Source organism: Planococcus citri, chromosome 3 (genome assembly GCF_950023065.1).
Source record: "Planococcus citri chromosome 3, ihPlaCitr1.1, whole genome shotgun sequence".
Lineage (NCBI taxonomy): Eukaryota > Metazoa > Arthropoda > Insecta > Hemiptera > Pseudococcidae > Planococcus > Planococcus citri.
This window is the reverse complement of record NC_088679.1, coordinates 78438553-78450764: the sequence shown is the minus strand read 5'-3', so window position 1 is coordinate 78450764 and position 12212 is coordinate 78438553. Positions and strand designations below refer to the sequence as shown.

At 31.0% G+C, this 12212-nt stretch overlaps 1 protein-coding gene across 3 annotated transcripts in view; it reads left to right on the top strand.

Annotated features, from left to right (window-relative positions):
* Positions 1-10906, top strand: part of salm (spalt major) — a 124257-nt gene extending 113351 nt beyond the window's left edge. For 2 of the 3 annotated variants that reach the window (XM_065355572.1, XM_065355574.1), the window contains exons 4-7: positions 2221-2677; positions 2771-2916; positions 3062-3241; positions 7959-10906. In XM_065355572.1, the coding sequence (XP_065211644.1) occupies positions 2221-2677; positions 2771-2916; positions 3062-3241; positions 7959-8270 (1095 nt within the window). In that variant the 3' untranslated portion in view covers positions 8271-10906. The remainder of the gene's footprint in view (positions 1-2220; positions 2678-2770; positions 2917-3061; positions 3242-7958) is intronic. The other variant, XM_065355573.1, reaches the window with a different exon arrangement.
* Positions 10907-12212: the final 1306 nt, after the last annotated feature.

Here is a 12212-nt window from a genome sequence, read left to right as displayed (position 1 = left end):
CTAACCGTAATAAAAGTTACGGTCTGTTACGGAAAAGTAAAATACAAGAATTCTTATGGCGTAGTTCACGTTGTCCGTAACCATAACTTTTTGTTTTACAGAAAAAATAAAGAAAATTACAGAAAAGTAAAAAATTTTTTACTTTTCTGTAACAGGCCGTAAGAGTTACGGACAATCATAAACGCACCTTAACACCACAAAATTAGTTATAACAAGTTGAAAATTTTTGGCAGTAAAAAATGGTGAAAAACAATTTTTTTGATCATGAAATTTCTTCAAATTCAATTTATTTTGCGAGTTTTGGCTTTACAGTGGCCGGGAATGTCTCAAATTAATTGTCTGTGATAGAGGAACACGTTTATATCACTTTTCAATAGGTAGTGCTAATAACAGACAAGATATACGTGGTGGTCGGGATTAGGCACTGGGCGGAATAGGGGTGTTTTACAGGGTGCCCAGAAATATCGAGTACCCCTAAAAAAGTTTTCTACTAAAATACTTCGATTGGTCACAGTGAATGATAATAATGATAGCACATGATTGGTTGATGGACTGGAGAGATAACATTCCACCAATCATATGCATCTATTTCACGTTGCCAATCTATATTTTTAATGAAAAACTTTCTTGGGGGTACTTGATATTTCTGGGCACCCTGTACCCTTACATATTCAATTTTCTAATTTTCAAGCTAGGAATTTTCTCTCCTTTTTGATAACATTAAAATCCCTATGTGAGAGCCCAGTCCGAATAGTATGCATCAAGTTCTTCCATTGCCTGATTCAGCGTGTCATCCACCTCTACAAAATAATGTGTCACACTGTGCTGTGAGCACCAAGTTGTCTGCATAAAGGAAGCGACGTGTAGGACCTCTGACTGGTTGGTCATTGGTATCGTTGTCGTCGTAGTTGATATAGATATTGAAAAGAAAGGGTGTCAGGATGCGTCCCTATGGCAAGCCGTTCTTTTGCTTTCTCCAAGTGCTATTCTTTTCATCTAAAGGCACATAGAGCCTGTCTTTAAGCAGTGTTGTAATGATTTCTGTAAATTTGTAGTCCTTGGTCAGTTCATAGATCTTGTACCAAAGTAAGTATCTGATGACACGCTGCGTCAAACACTGTAGCGATGACCACAAACACCGGAGCAATGACCACAAACACCGGAGCAGTGACCTTGCGCTGTTCAAAACCATCCTCTATTGTGCTGTATCAGCTTAGGACCTGGCCAGTGGCCAGTACAAGATTTCCCATGTCTGAAACCTGCCTGCTGACTGATTAGGTTCTCTTGTCAATATGCTCAGCTATTCGATTTAGGACCACTTGCTCAAATATCTTGTACGCACAGATGACACAGTAACGATATAGAGCGGTAACTTTTAGGGTCATCTGGGTCTTTTCCTTGCTTCTAGATAGCAATGACGTGGGCCTGCCACCATGATTCAGGTATTTTTGATGTGTCTACACATGTGTTGTAGGTACAGTTCGTGGGTCCATGTAACAGTTGTTGGCCCAAAAATGTTTTATCTGCTCGACATACATTTTATATGCATTCTAAAAATGAATAATGCAATATATTAAAATTTTACTGTGAATATGAATGATGATGATGATGATGATGATGAAGATACATATTTCATAAAATGAACAGTGAAATGATAAGTTATTTAAATCTTACCATTATAATGATGAATTGATGATGATCATGATTAATGCTTCAGAAAATTAATAGGTACCTAATACATATGTATTATTAAAATTTAACTGGCCTCTGTTTATGCTTCTGTCACTAAAAGCCTGGAAGGAACTTGTCGAAGAGTTTAAATTGAAATTGAAAGATTTTGCTTGATTTTTGGTTTAAATTGCTGCGGAATAGGTCTTGATACTCTTGATGCATCTTTGTAATGTCTCTTCTCCATCTTGTATGTATTCGGTTTTTCCAACGAAATCCTTTTTAAAAATGTCAAATACCATTTTAGGTCTATTTTGCTGTTTTTTTTTGGGGGGGGGGGATTCAATCAAAATTCGGACACTTCCATGAAATTAGAGAAGTCATCTTTGGAAACCGTCTTGAGAATGATTTCGATACCTACCCTTACACCACCACCCTTATGCACCTCTTACACACCACGTCCCAGCTCTTATAGCTTGGTCGGCGACCGACATGACATCGACACCGCAAAGTGGATTTAATTTCAGTGTTTGAATACTGCACTTGTTGCAGGGTAATATGAAACAGCACATGTTAACTCATAAGATACGCGACATGCCGTCTCATCTGTTCGAGAAGACGTCGCCGGCGTCGACGTCATCGTCGCAAGCGCATCAAGCGGTCAGCGTAGCGTCCTCGCTGGTAGACGAGACCAGCAACACCAGCAGCATCGAGAGCAAAGACGCGTCAATGTCGGCGGCCAGTTCGCAAGCGGCGGTAAATGCGATGGGTCTGCGATGTGTACCAATCGAGTCGTTGACGTCTCTGCAGAAGGCTGCGGCGGCGGCGGCCGCTGCGTCTACGTGTTCGTCGGCTCTGTCTTCGGTAGCTTCAACGGTGGCCGCGGTTCTTCCTACCACGCTGGCTAGTTCCATATCCGAAGCCATAACGGCTGCGGCTGTCGTACCTTCGGCGCAGAAAAGATCGCCGGATAATGATTCCGCTTTACCAGTTCCTAAAAGGCAGCCTAGTAAGTACTCGAGTTATCTCTCACCATCAGTATGCCCGTAGAAGATGATTTCATCTGATGTTTTGACTCATGATTCGTTTGTTTTGCCCACAGGTCTTCCTAAACATTTATGCCCAGTATGTCATAAGAACTTCTCGTCGTCGTCGGCTCTGCAAATTCACATGCGAACTCATACCGGAGATAAACCATTCAGATGTACCGTATGCGCCAAAGCATTTACTACCAAAGGAAATCTCAAAGTGAGTTCTCTTTTTCAGTATGATATAGTCAATGATAAATACGAATGATCATGTCCATTTTGTTTTTATACTCTTATTGTTGTTATTTTTTCGATCGACTTGACGTGTAGATTGTAAATTTATATGGTCTTATGTGTTTTTTTAGGTACATATGGGAACGCACGTTTGGAATAATGGAGCTTCGAGACGAGGGCGCAGAATGTCCCTAGAATTACCATCGCTGCCGTTATCCAGCAAAGAACCTCAAACTGATCTCTTTCACAGGCGTCCGGACTTATTTTACCCTTACCTGCCTACACCGTTCCTGAATGGCGTTCATCAAAAAGTAATTACATTTTTTCCTCTGTTTTGTTAAGTAACTTATTTACCCACCTCTTGATTTTTCTATTTATTTGCCTTAAAAATCATGTTTTTTTTTGAAAATAATTGAAAGTGTCGACATTGTTTGCCAAAAATGCAAAAAATCTCCATGTTCCCCTCAAAATTTCAGTATGGTATCGGGAGTGCTTTTTTGCCTAAATTCTAAGAATGTTTCTACAGTTTTTTGCAAAAATTTCAGAACTGTGCTGCTTTTTTATTTTTGGAAAGATTTTACTGTTTTGCCATTTCGTGGATGTTATAATTTTTTCTCGAATTTCAAAAAGTATATTTTTTTGCCCCCAAATTTTAGAAAATCTCGTTTTTAGCCAAAATTGTAAAAAAGTATCGATTTTTGTCAAATTTTTGAGAAATCTTTTTTTTTGACATAATTTCAGATGAGTTCTATTTTTTGCCTAAATTTTCAGAAAGTGTTCAATTTTTCTCCAGTTGTAAAGAAATTTTCATTTTTTTTGCCATTTTTGTTTGTGGGCAAAATTTTGAGAATTTTTTTTTTTTTTTTTGTTGAAATCGTGAAAAAAAAGTCCTGATTTTTGCCAATTGCTAAAACATCCTTGTTTTCTGACAAAAGAGCTCTGTTTTTTCTTGAATTTTCTTCTTTTTTTTTTAACTTTTTTTGTCTCAAGCTGTAAAAAGTCTTTATTTTTTTGCTGAAATTTCAAGAATGTATTTTTATTTTTTGCCAACTGTATAAATATTTAAATTTCATGAAAAATTCTTGTTTTTTTGGTCAAAATTTTAAAAAATTTCTTTCCAAAATTTCATGAAAAGTTCTCTAAAAAAATTCAAATTGGTGCTGAAATTTCATGAAAATTCTTGTTTTTTTTGTCATGAATTTTAAGCAAATCTTTTTCTTGTCAAAATCGAAAAAAAAGTTCTAATTTTGCTAAATTTTTGAAAATCTTTGTTTTTTGCTTAAATTTTCCAAAATAGTCTTCTTTTTGTCTAAAATTGTGAGAAAATTTCAGAAGTAGGGCCCAAATTTTTGAAAAAGTTATGTTTTTTTAATTTTTTTCTCAAAAAAAATGCTGTTTTTCTGACAAAATTTTCAAAAATCTGTCCTTTTTTGACAAAATTTCAAAACCCTGATTCTTGTGCTGGAATTTTAAGAAAGTTCTTTTTTCCAAAATTACAAAAAAGTCCCTTTATTTCTTCACCAACATCTTACAAAAAATTCAAATTTGGTCTCAATTTGCGGGAAAAAAATCCAGAACTTTGAGTTAAAATTTCAAAAAAGTCCTGCTTTTATTTGTTGACAAAAATTTTTAAAAGTTCTGTTTTTTTGACAAAATTTTAAAAAATTCATTGTTTTTTGTCAAAATTTCAAAACCTTGAGTTTGTTTTTTTTTACAAAATTTTTTAGTTTTTTTGTTTTTCTTAAAATTTTAAAAAATTTGTTTTTTTGCGAAAATTGTGAAAAAGTTTTGTTTTTTGCCAAAATTTAAAAAAATCTATCGTTTTTTGTCAAAATTTCAAAACCTTGAGTTTGTTCCTTTTTTTTTACAAAATTTTTTAGTTTTTTTGTTTTTCTTCAAATTTCAAAAAATGACAGTTTTATTTAAAAAAAAATTATCGAATTTTATTATTGATATCCAAATTTTTTCTCAACTTGTAAAAGAAAATCCTGCTTTCATTCGAGTTCTGTTTTTCTGAAAAAATTTTTAAAGATCCTTGTTTTTTTCCTTTTTTTTAACCCTAATTTTTGTTTTTTTGACAAATTTTGAATTCGATGTGTTGAAATTTTTCAAGACGTCTTGCTTTTTAGTTTTTTGCCAAATTTTTAGGATTGTTTTGTGAAAATTGTAACACATTTTTCTTGCTGGAAGTTTAATTTTGACAGAAAGCAGGATTTCTAATTTTCAAATATGTCTGCTTTTTTTGTCATGTTTTTTTCCAAAATTCTAAGAAAATTTTCTTGTTTTTTGCAAAAATTTTCAGAAAACGTTCATGTTTCTCCAGTTGTAATCAAGTTTTCATTTTTTGCCAATTTTTTAAAAAACCCTTGTTTTTTTGAAAAATGATTTCTGTATTGTTCTTATTATCTAAAAAAAAAATTCTAATTAATGCCAAATTTTCATAAAAATTCTTGTTTTTTTGGTCATAAATTTTAAGAAAATTTTTGTCTTGTCAAAATTGCAAAAAAAAATCCTGGTTTTGCACACGTTTTAGAAAATCTTTGTGTTTTGCCCAAATTTTGAAAAAAATTTATTTTTGCCCAAAGTTGTGGGAAAGTTTTGAAATTATTGCCCAAATTTCTGAAATGTCCTGCTATTCTTTTTTTTTCAAAACAGTTCTCTTTCTCTGACAAAATTTTCAAAAATCTGTTATTTTTTGCCAAAATTTCAAAACCCTAATGTTTGTGCTGGAATTTTCAAAAAGTTCTTTTTTCCCCAAGATTACAAAATAATCCCTCATTTTTTCGTCAAAATTTTCTAAGAAATTCAAATTTTTCTCAATTTAGGGAAAAGTTTAGAACTTATTGCCAAAATTTCAGATATGTCCTGCTTTTATATGTTGACAAAAGTTTTGTAATGTTCTGTTTTTCAGACAAAGTTTTGAAAAATCTATCGTTTTTTGCCAAAATTTCAAGACCTAGGGTTTGTTAACGAATTTTAAGAAAAGTTCTTGTAAAAATTCATTTTTATAATTTCAAGAAATTTCTGTGTTTTTTTTTCAATTTTAAAAAAGCGTTTTTTTTGCCATTTTCAAGAAGACAGTTTTATTTTAAAAAAATAATTTCGACGAATTTTTATTAATATCCAAATTTTGTTGTAACTTGTGAAAAAGTATTGATGTTTCAGTGAAAATTTCAGAAAACCCTGCTTTCATTTGTTGCCAAATTGATGCCAAAATTTCATGAAAATTCTTGTTGTTTTTTGGTCAAAATTTCAAAAAAAAATGTGTTATCAAAATTGCAAAAAAAAGTCCTGCTTTTAACAATTTTTCAAAAAATTCTTTGTTTTTTAACAATAACTACTGAGTTTTAGTGTGTTTTTTGAATTGAAAAAAATGCAATTAATTATGTACAAATTTCCAACAAGTTCTTGTTTTTTTTTTGGTCAAAATGCTAAGAAAACTTTTTTTGTTCCAGAATTGTGTAAAAAGTCCTGCTTTTTGTCAAATTTCTTTTAAAAAACATTGTTTTCTGCTAAAATTTTCCAAAAAAAATTGGATTTTTTTCTAAAGTTGTGAAAAAGTTTTGAAGTTATTGCCAAAATTTCTAAAAGGTTCTGTAATTTTCTTTTTTTTTCAACGTTTTTTATTTGCTGAGATAATCTTTTAAAATCTGTACTTTTTTGTCAAAATTTCATAACACTGATTTTTGTGCTAGAATTTCAAGAAAGTTTTTTTTTTCTAAAAATACAAAAAAGTTTCCATTTCTTTATCAACATTTTTTTTTCAAAAATTTGTAATTTTGTCTTAATTTACGCAAAAGTCTAGAACTTTTTGCTAAAATTTCAGAAAATTCCTGCTTTTATTTGACGCCAAATTTTCAAAACCTCGAGTTAAGAAATTTCGTGAAACATTCGTTTTATTTTCACAGGTTCGAAAAATACCTATTTGTGTTTTTCTTCAAATTTCAAAAACTTTTTTCTTTGTCCAAATTGCAAAAAAAAACTATTTTTTGCCAAATTTAGAAAAAAGTATTTTTTGATGCATTTTAAAAAAAAATTAAAATTTTGTCTCAAGTTGGTTGTGAAAAATTTTTTGTCAAAATTTCAGAAAACAGAGTTGTTTTTTTTGACAAAATTTTTAAAAATTCTTGCCTTGCTAAAATTTCAAAACCCTAATTTTTGTGTTAAAATTTCTAGAAAATTCTTTTTTTCCAAAAATTTTGTAAAATAACAATACAAAGAATCAAATTATTTATACTGCTTTTTTGACAAATTTTGATACATTTTTCAATGCATTAAAATTTTGTGAGAAGTTTTGCTTTTTTGTCAAAATTTAAAAATTGTTTTGTGAAAACTGCAAGAAATTTTTTCTTGCTGGAAGTTAAATTTTGGCAGAAAGTCGGACTTTTTTGCTGAAATTTCAAAATGTGTCTGTTTTTGTCTTCACGTTTTCAAAAAAGACCAGTTTTTTGCCAAAATTTCAAATAAGTCTTGGTTTTTTTGAATTTTTCCGATTTTTTTTTCAATTTTAAAAACGTTTTTTTAAAAAATAAATTTAAGAAAGTCTTGTTTTTTTATTGTCAAAGTTGTGATCCTGATTTCAGTGATTTCTTTCCAAAATTGCAAAAAAATCTGTTTTTTTATTTTTTTAAAAAGAAAGTCGAGTTTTGAAATTTTTCAATATTAATTATTTGCCTCCTCCGAATTGCGAATATTTTCCTCCAGCTCTTTTTTAGTAGGTAATCAGGTATTTCTGGGAATATATCCAAAAGTGAAATTAGACGTTGGTTAAATCAAGTTCAAACTTCCAGCTGATTCAATTCTCAGTTTTGTTCTGTTTCATCTGAAAACTTATTGACCTATTTCACATTTTTTTCTCCCCTAACCTAGACTCAATTAATTTAATTCGCACGTTTTCAAATTTATTTATCGTTAGATAGTTAGACTAGACAACACTCTACTCCTCGTGTAGACCAAACATCACCATCTTACACGTTAAAAACATAATTCTCATCGTGTTTTGTATTTTTTTTCTGTTGTTCTCTTTAGCTAAACGAAATGTCCGGTATGCAAAACGTAAGCGCTAATTTAACGAACGGATTTTTTCCCTTCGGCGGCGGTAATGGCGGAAGTTATACGGCATCTTTGAACGAATTGAAAAGACCCCCGTCGCCTATCTCGCCAACTTTACCAAATATAAATACCAGTAGACATTTAAATTCCGATTCTCATTCGGCCGCATCTTCGCCTTGGAATTTACACTTCGAACGTAAAACAATAGACGAAAGTGTCGAAACGTGTACACCTTCCCCGCCTCATCAGTCTCAGCATCCTACCCACGGCGAAGGATTAGCAGCCTAGTTTTAATTCTTTCTTTTCTTTTCGTATCTATTTTTTTTTCTCTCCTCTCATTTTTACGACATTCTTCTCTGAATTTATTGTATAATTTTATTAAGTGATCGTATAATATGAAAAAAATGTACCTAATTTTATGTACCTATGTGTGTTTGTGTGTGTGTGTGTGTCTTCGTCTTTGTATAAATTATTTACGCGATTTGTAATTTATTAATTTTTTTTTTTTTTTTTGAATTATTATCTCGTTTTGTGTCGTCTCGTTTGTTTTTGTCTTATTATTTTTTTTCTTCGTTTATTTATTTGTTTTGTTTTTTTCTTCTTTATATTATTATATGTCTTTTGTACTTGATTATTTTACGCACAGAATACGACGTACGAGTACATCGTCGTCTGTGTTACGACGTTCAAAATGAAATATTAGTATTTCGTTATTGTTATTTTTTTTATTTATCGTTGTGGTAAAATAATGAATTATTTATCGAGTAATTTCGCACGTTCGAGTACATGAAAAATTGATATTTATACTTAAATAGGTACATAATTACATACTTGAAAATATTTTTGTTTATTGTAACATATCGTAGAGCATTTGTAAACATATCAGCGTATTACATCTACAGTGATATCTAAAGTACAAGTTAAAATTAATTTTTTTTCATCATATTTTACCTTTAGGTATTATTTTATTTGTAATTTGATTTTTTTTCTCGATTTTATTATTTACATCATTGCCACTCTTTTTATTATTCTCTTTTTAAACGCACATTTTTTTTTTTTAAATTAATAATTACAAATTTAACGTCGTAAAAAAATCAAAAATTGAACGTTGCCTTTAAAAAAAAAATTCAAATGCTGTACTTACTTTATCTGGTAATTTATGTAATTTTTTTGATTGAAATTTTTTTGCCAAGACTTTCAATTCGAATTTACGAATAATTAATTCGAAAAATTAACGTTTTTCAATGAATTTATCTCTAGATAAAATTAAACATGATTTAATTCGATTTTAATCAAAAATCACACCGTATTGTATTTTTTGAAAATTTAAATTGCTTTCGAATTCGAAGTGAAATAATCAAAACGATTCATTGTCCAAATATCAATGACCCGTGAAACACGTCGCTTTTTTTCAAATCACATATCCGCTTATTTGGACTCGTTTTACCAATGAATTTTATTATTTTAACAATAACAACGGCGATTTACCTACCTTTTGTTAATTTTAATCGTTTGTAAAAAATATTACGGTACTTTTTACCTACCTACGTTTCGGCATTTGTAATATTAACGTGCGTTTATCGTTCGTAATCGTGGTGTGATTGAAGTTATTAATTACCTTACGTTGCAAAAACTACTTAAGTATTTAATGTGATAGTACCTATTTTGGTTCGGTTTCGATTCCACGACCATGATCGGTATTAAAAAATCTCATTCTGCCTTTTTGATCTGTTCGCACGATTAATTAGTAGTATATTCGTTGTTTTTATTTTATACATTCCTAATTTTTACGATAAACGATTATATATTGTATTTTTTTTTTTAAAAACGCGAACATGGCGAAAAAACATATTTTTCTTATCCATCCGACTTTAAAGTTCGTCCTTTCGAAATTCGAATATATCATCTTGAGGTTTTTTTTCTCTCTTTTTATCTTTAATAATTATTACGATTCGTTTGTTTATGTTTTTTGTTTATTTATTTCTTTTGTTTGAAATTTCGTACGATATGCATTTCTCATTTTACCTATTACTTCTATATGCTATTATTACTACTGCGTTTGTACAGATTTAATTTATTAATTAATTAGTATTATTACGAATTTTTTTAAATAATGATGTAGCGCTATCTGTTCCTAATTTCATACTCGGCTCTAGTCTATAAAAATTTATTTTCGTGTAGTTACAAGTTGTTAATTTAATATTTTTTTACGAGGTAAGGTTTCTAAAATAATGAAGAAAAAAAAATTGTATTATTCGAATTACGTAGCACGCGTTCAACGATTTATCAATTTACTTACTTAATCGAAATATGCTAAGTAGATATTTAAGATTGTTACTTTCATCTATGTTTAAAAAATTTTGTTTAGAAATTTGCAAAGGATTTAAAATAATATCTGAAACAAAAACCTCGGCTGCTTTCGGGACTGATATTTTGTAATTTGAATATTGTATTTTTGTAACGATTACGTCGTGATTCCAAATGTCCATTTTCTGCTTGAAATTTTTTTTTTTTAAATTTACAAAATTTCTCCAAATACCTACACTGATGTAAAACACATTTTCAGCCCGAGATTATGAAGTACCTTCGTAGATGAAATTAATATCAATAGTTGTGGTTTTTTTTTTAGCGTATAATGAAACAAAAATACATAGATTACCTAGAGGAATATTAATTTAAATACACAAATATTGCGTAACTACTTTTAAAAATATACCTATGTAAATTGACGATAAATAGCGATAGCGTTATTACGATGCTCGTTGGGAAATCCATTTTATTCACTTGTAAATAATTATCATTGATTTTTGTTTCCATTTGTATTATATTTATATACATTTGTACATAGACGGTTCTTGTATTACAATCGGAAATATTTTATTGAATTTATTACGATTGAAAATACAAAAAAAATGTTAATTTCATCGATGTTTACTTATTTTTTGAACTTTTACTCGTACGTAATACGTATCCGGAAATTTGTAATTAATGACCTCTTAATAGTTGGAAATTGAAGAGGAAATCATTAGTTGAAATTTAAAACGTCGATTTCTCCACGAATTATTCGTTATATCTCGAAAATAACCACGCCATTGAATTCCTCGTGTCGAGAAATCCCTATATCGATCATTTATTCGATCAATTTCGTGTGGTAATTATCACTATTTAAAAATTAATCACTCATACCCCTGCAAAAAACCGCGATAGGCAACTTTTTCGACCGTACCCTAAAATTGCCAATGTTTGAAATCGGACACACAGCGCCATCTATCGGAATAAAACGGAAACTTTGTTCTGTTTTTAAAAAATCAGAGTTGAAAATTCGGCGAAATGAAAGCTAGATATGCGCGTGGCGCTATCTATCGGAATATCACGGAACTTCTTCGCACAGAACACTGGAAAACCCATGTCTAACAGCTCAATTTCGACGTAGTTCCGTAATATTCCGATAGATAGCGCCACGCGCATATCTAGCTCTCATTTTGTCATTTTTTTTTCAACTTCAATTTTTGAATTATTTTTATTCCGATAGATGGCGCTGTGTGTCTGTTGTCTGCTCGATACCCATTCTCCGGCCTTTGAAATATGTGCTATTTGAGTTGCCTATGGATTATTTTTGCAGGAGCAATCGTAACAAACGAAAAATTGCCGTATTTTTGATTCGATCAGTTGTTTAAGTTGCCTAGCGAGTATTTTGAAGGCGGCGTTTTGATAGTCCGGTCATTCTAGCAAAATTTTTAGTCGAACCTCGAAAAAATTAGGGGCAAGCTGAATTTCACATTATTTGTTCAGATTGGTCTCTAAAACGACCCATCAAAAGTTGCACCCCTCAACTTGCCGGCTACCCCCGCAAGAGGTCATTAACCTTTGACGATACAGGTTTTTCGGCTGTATCGCCAAAATGAAGGGTCCGAAAAGAAAAATGTTCGAAAAAAAATTGTTCTACGCTAAATTTCCTATCAGCATGACCAGTCCAGCTTTTCCCAAAATGGCGATTTCACCCTTACTAAGGAGGGGGTGAAGTTGTGAATTTTATGAAAATTTAAAAAAAAAATGAAAATCGGCAATTTAAAACGTGAACTCGATTCACGGTAGACTCAAAAATATTTTGACCAAAGTTGCACACTGCAACTTGTCTGCTACCCCCGCAAAAGGTCATTAACCTTTGTCAATCTACGTTTTTCGGCTATATGGTCGAAATGAAGGGTCGGAGGGAAAAAAGTGATTGAA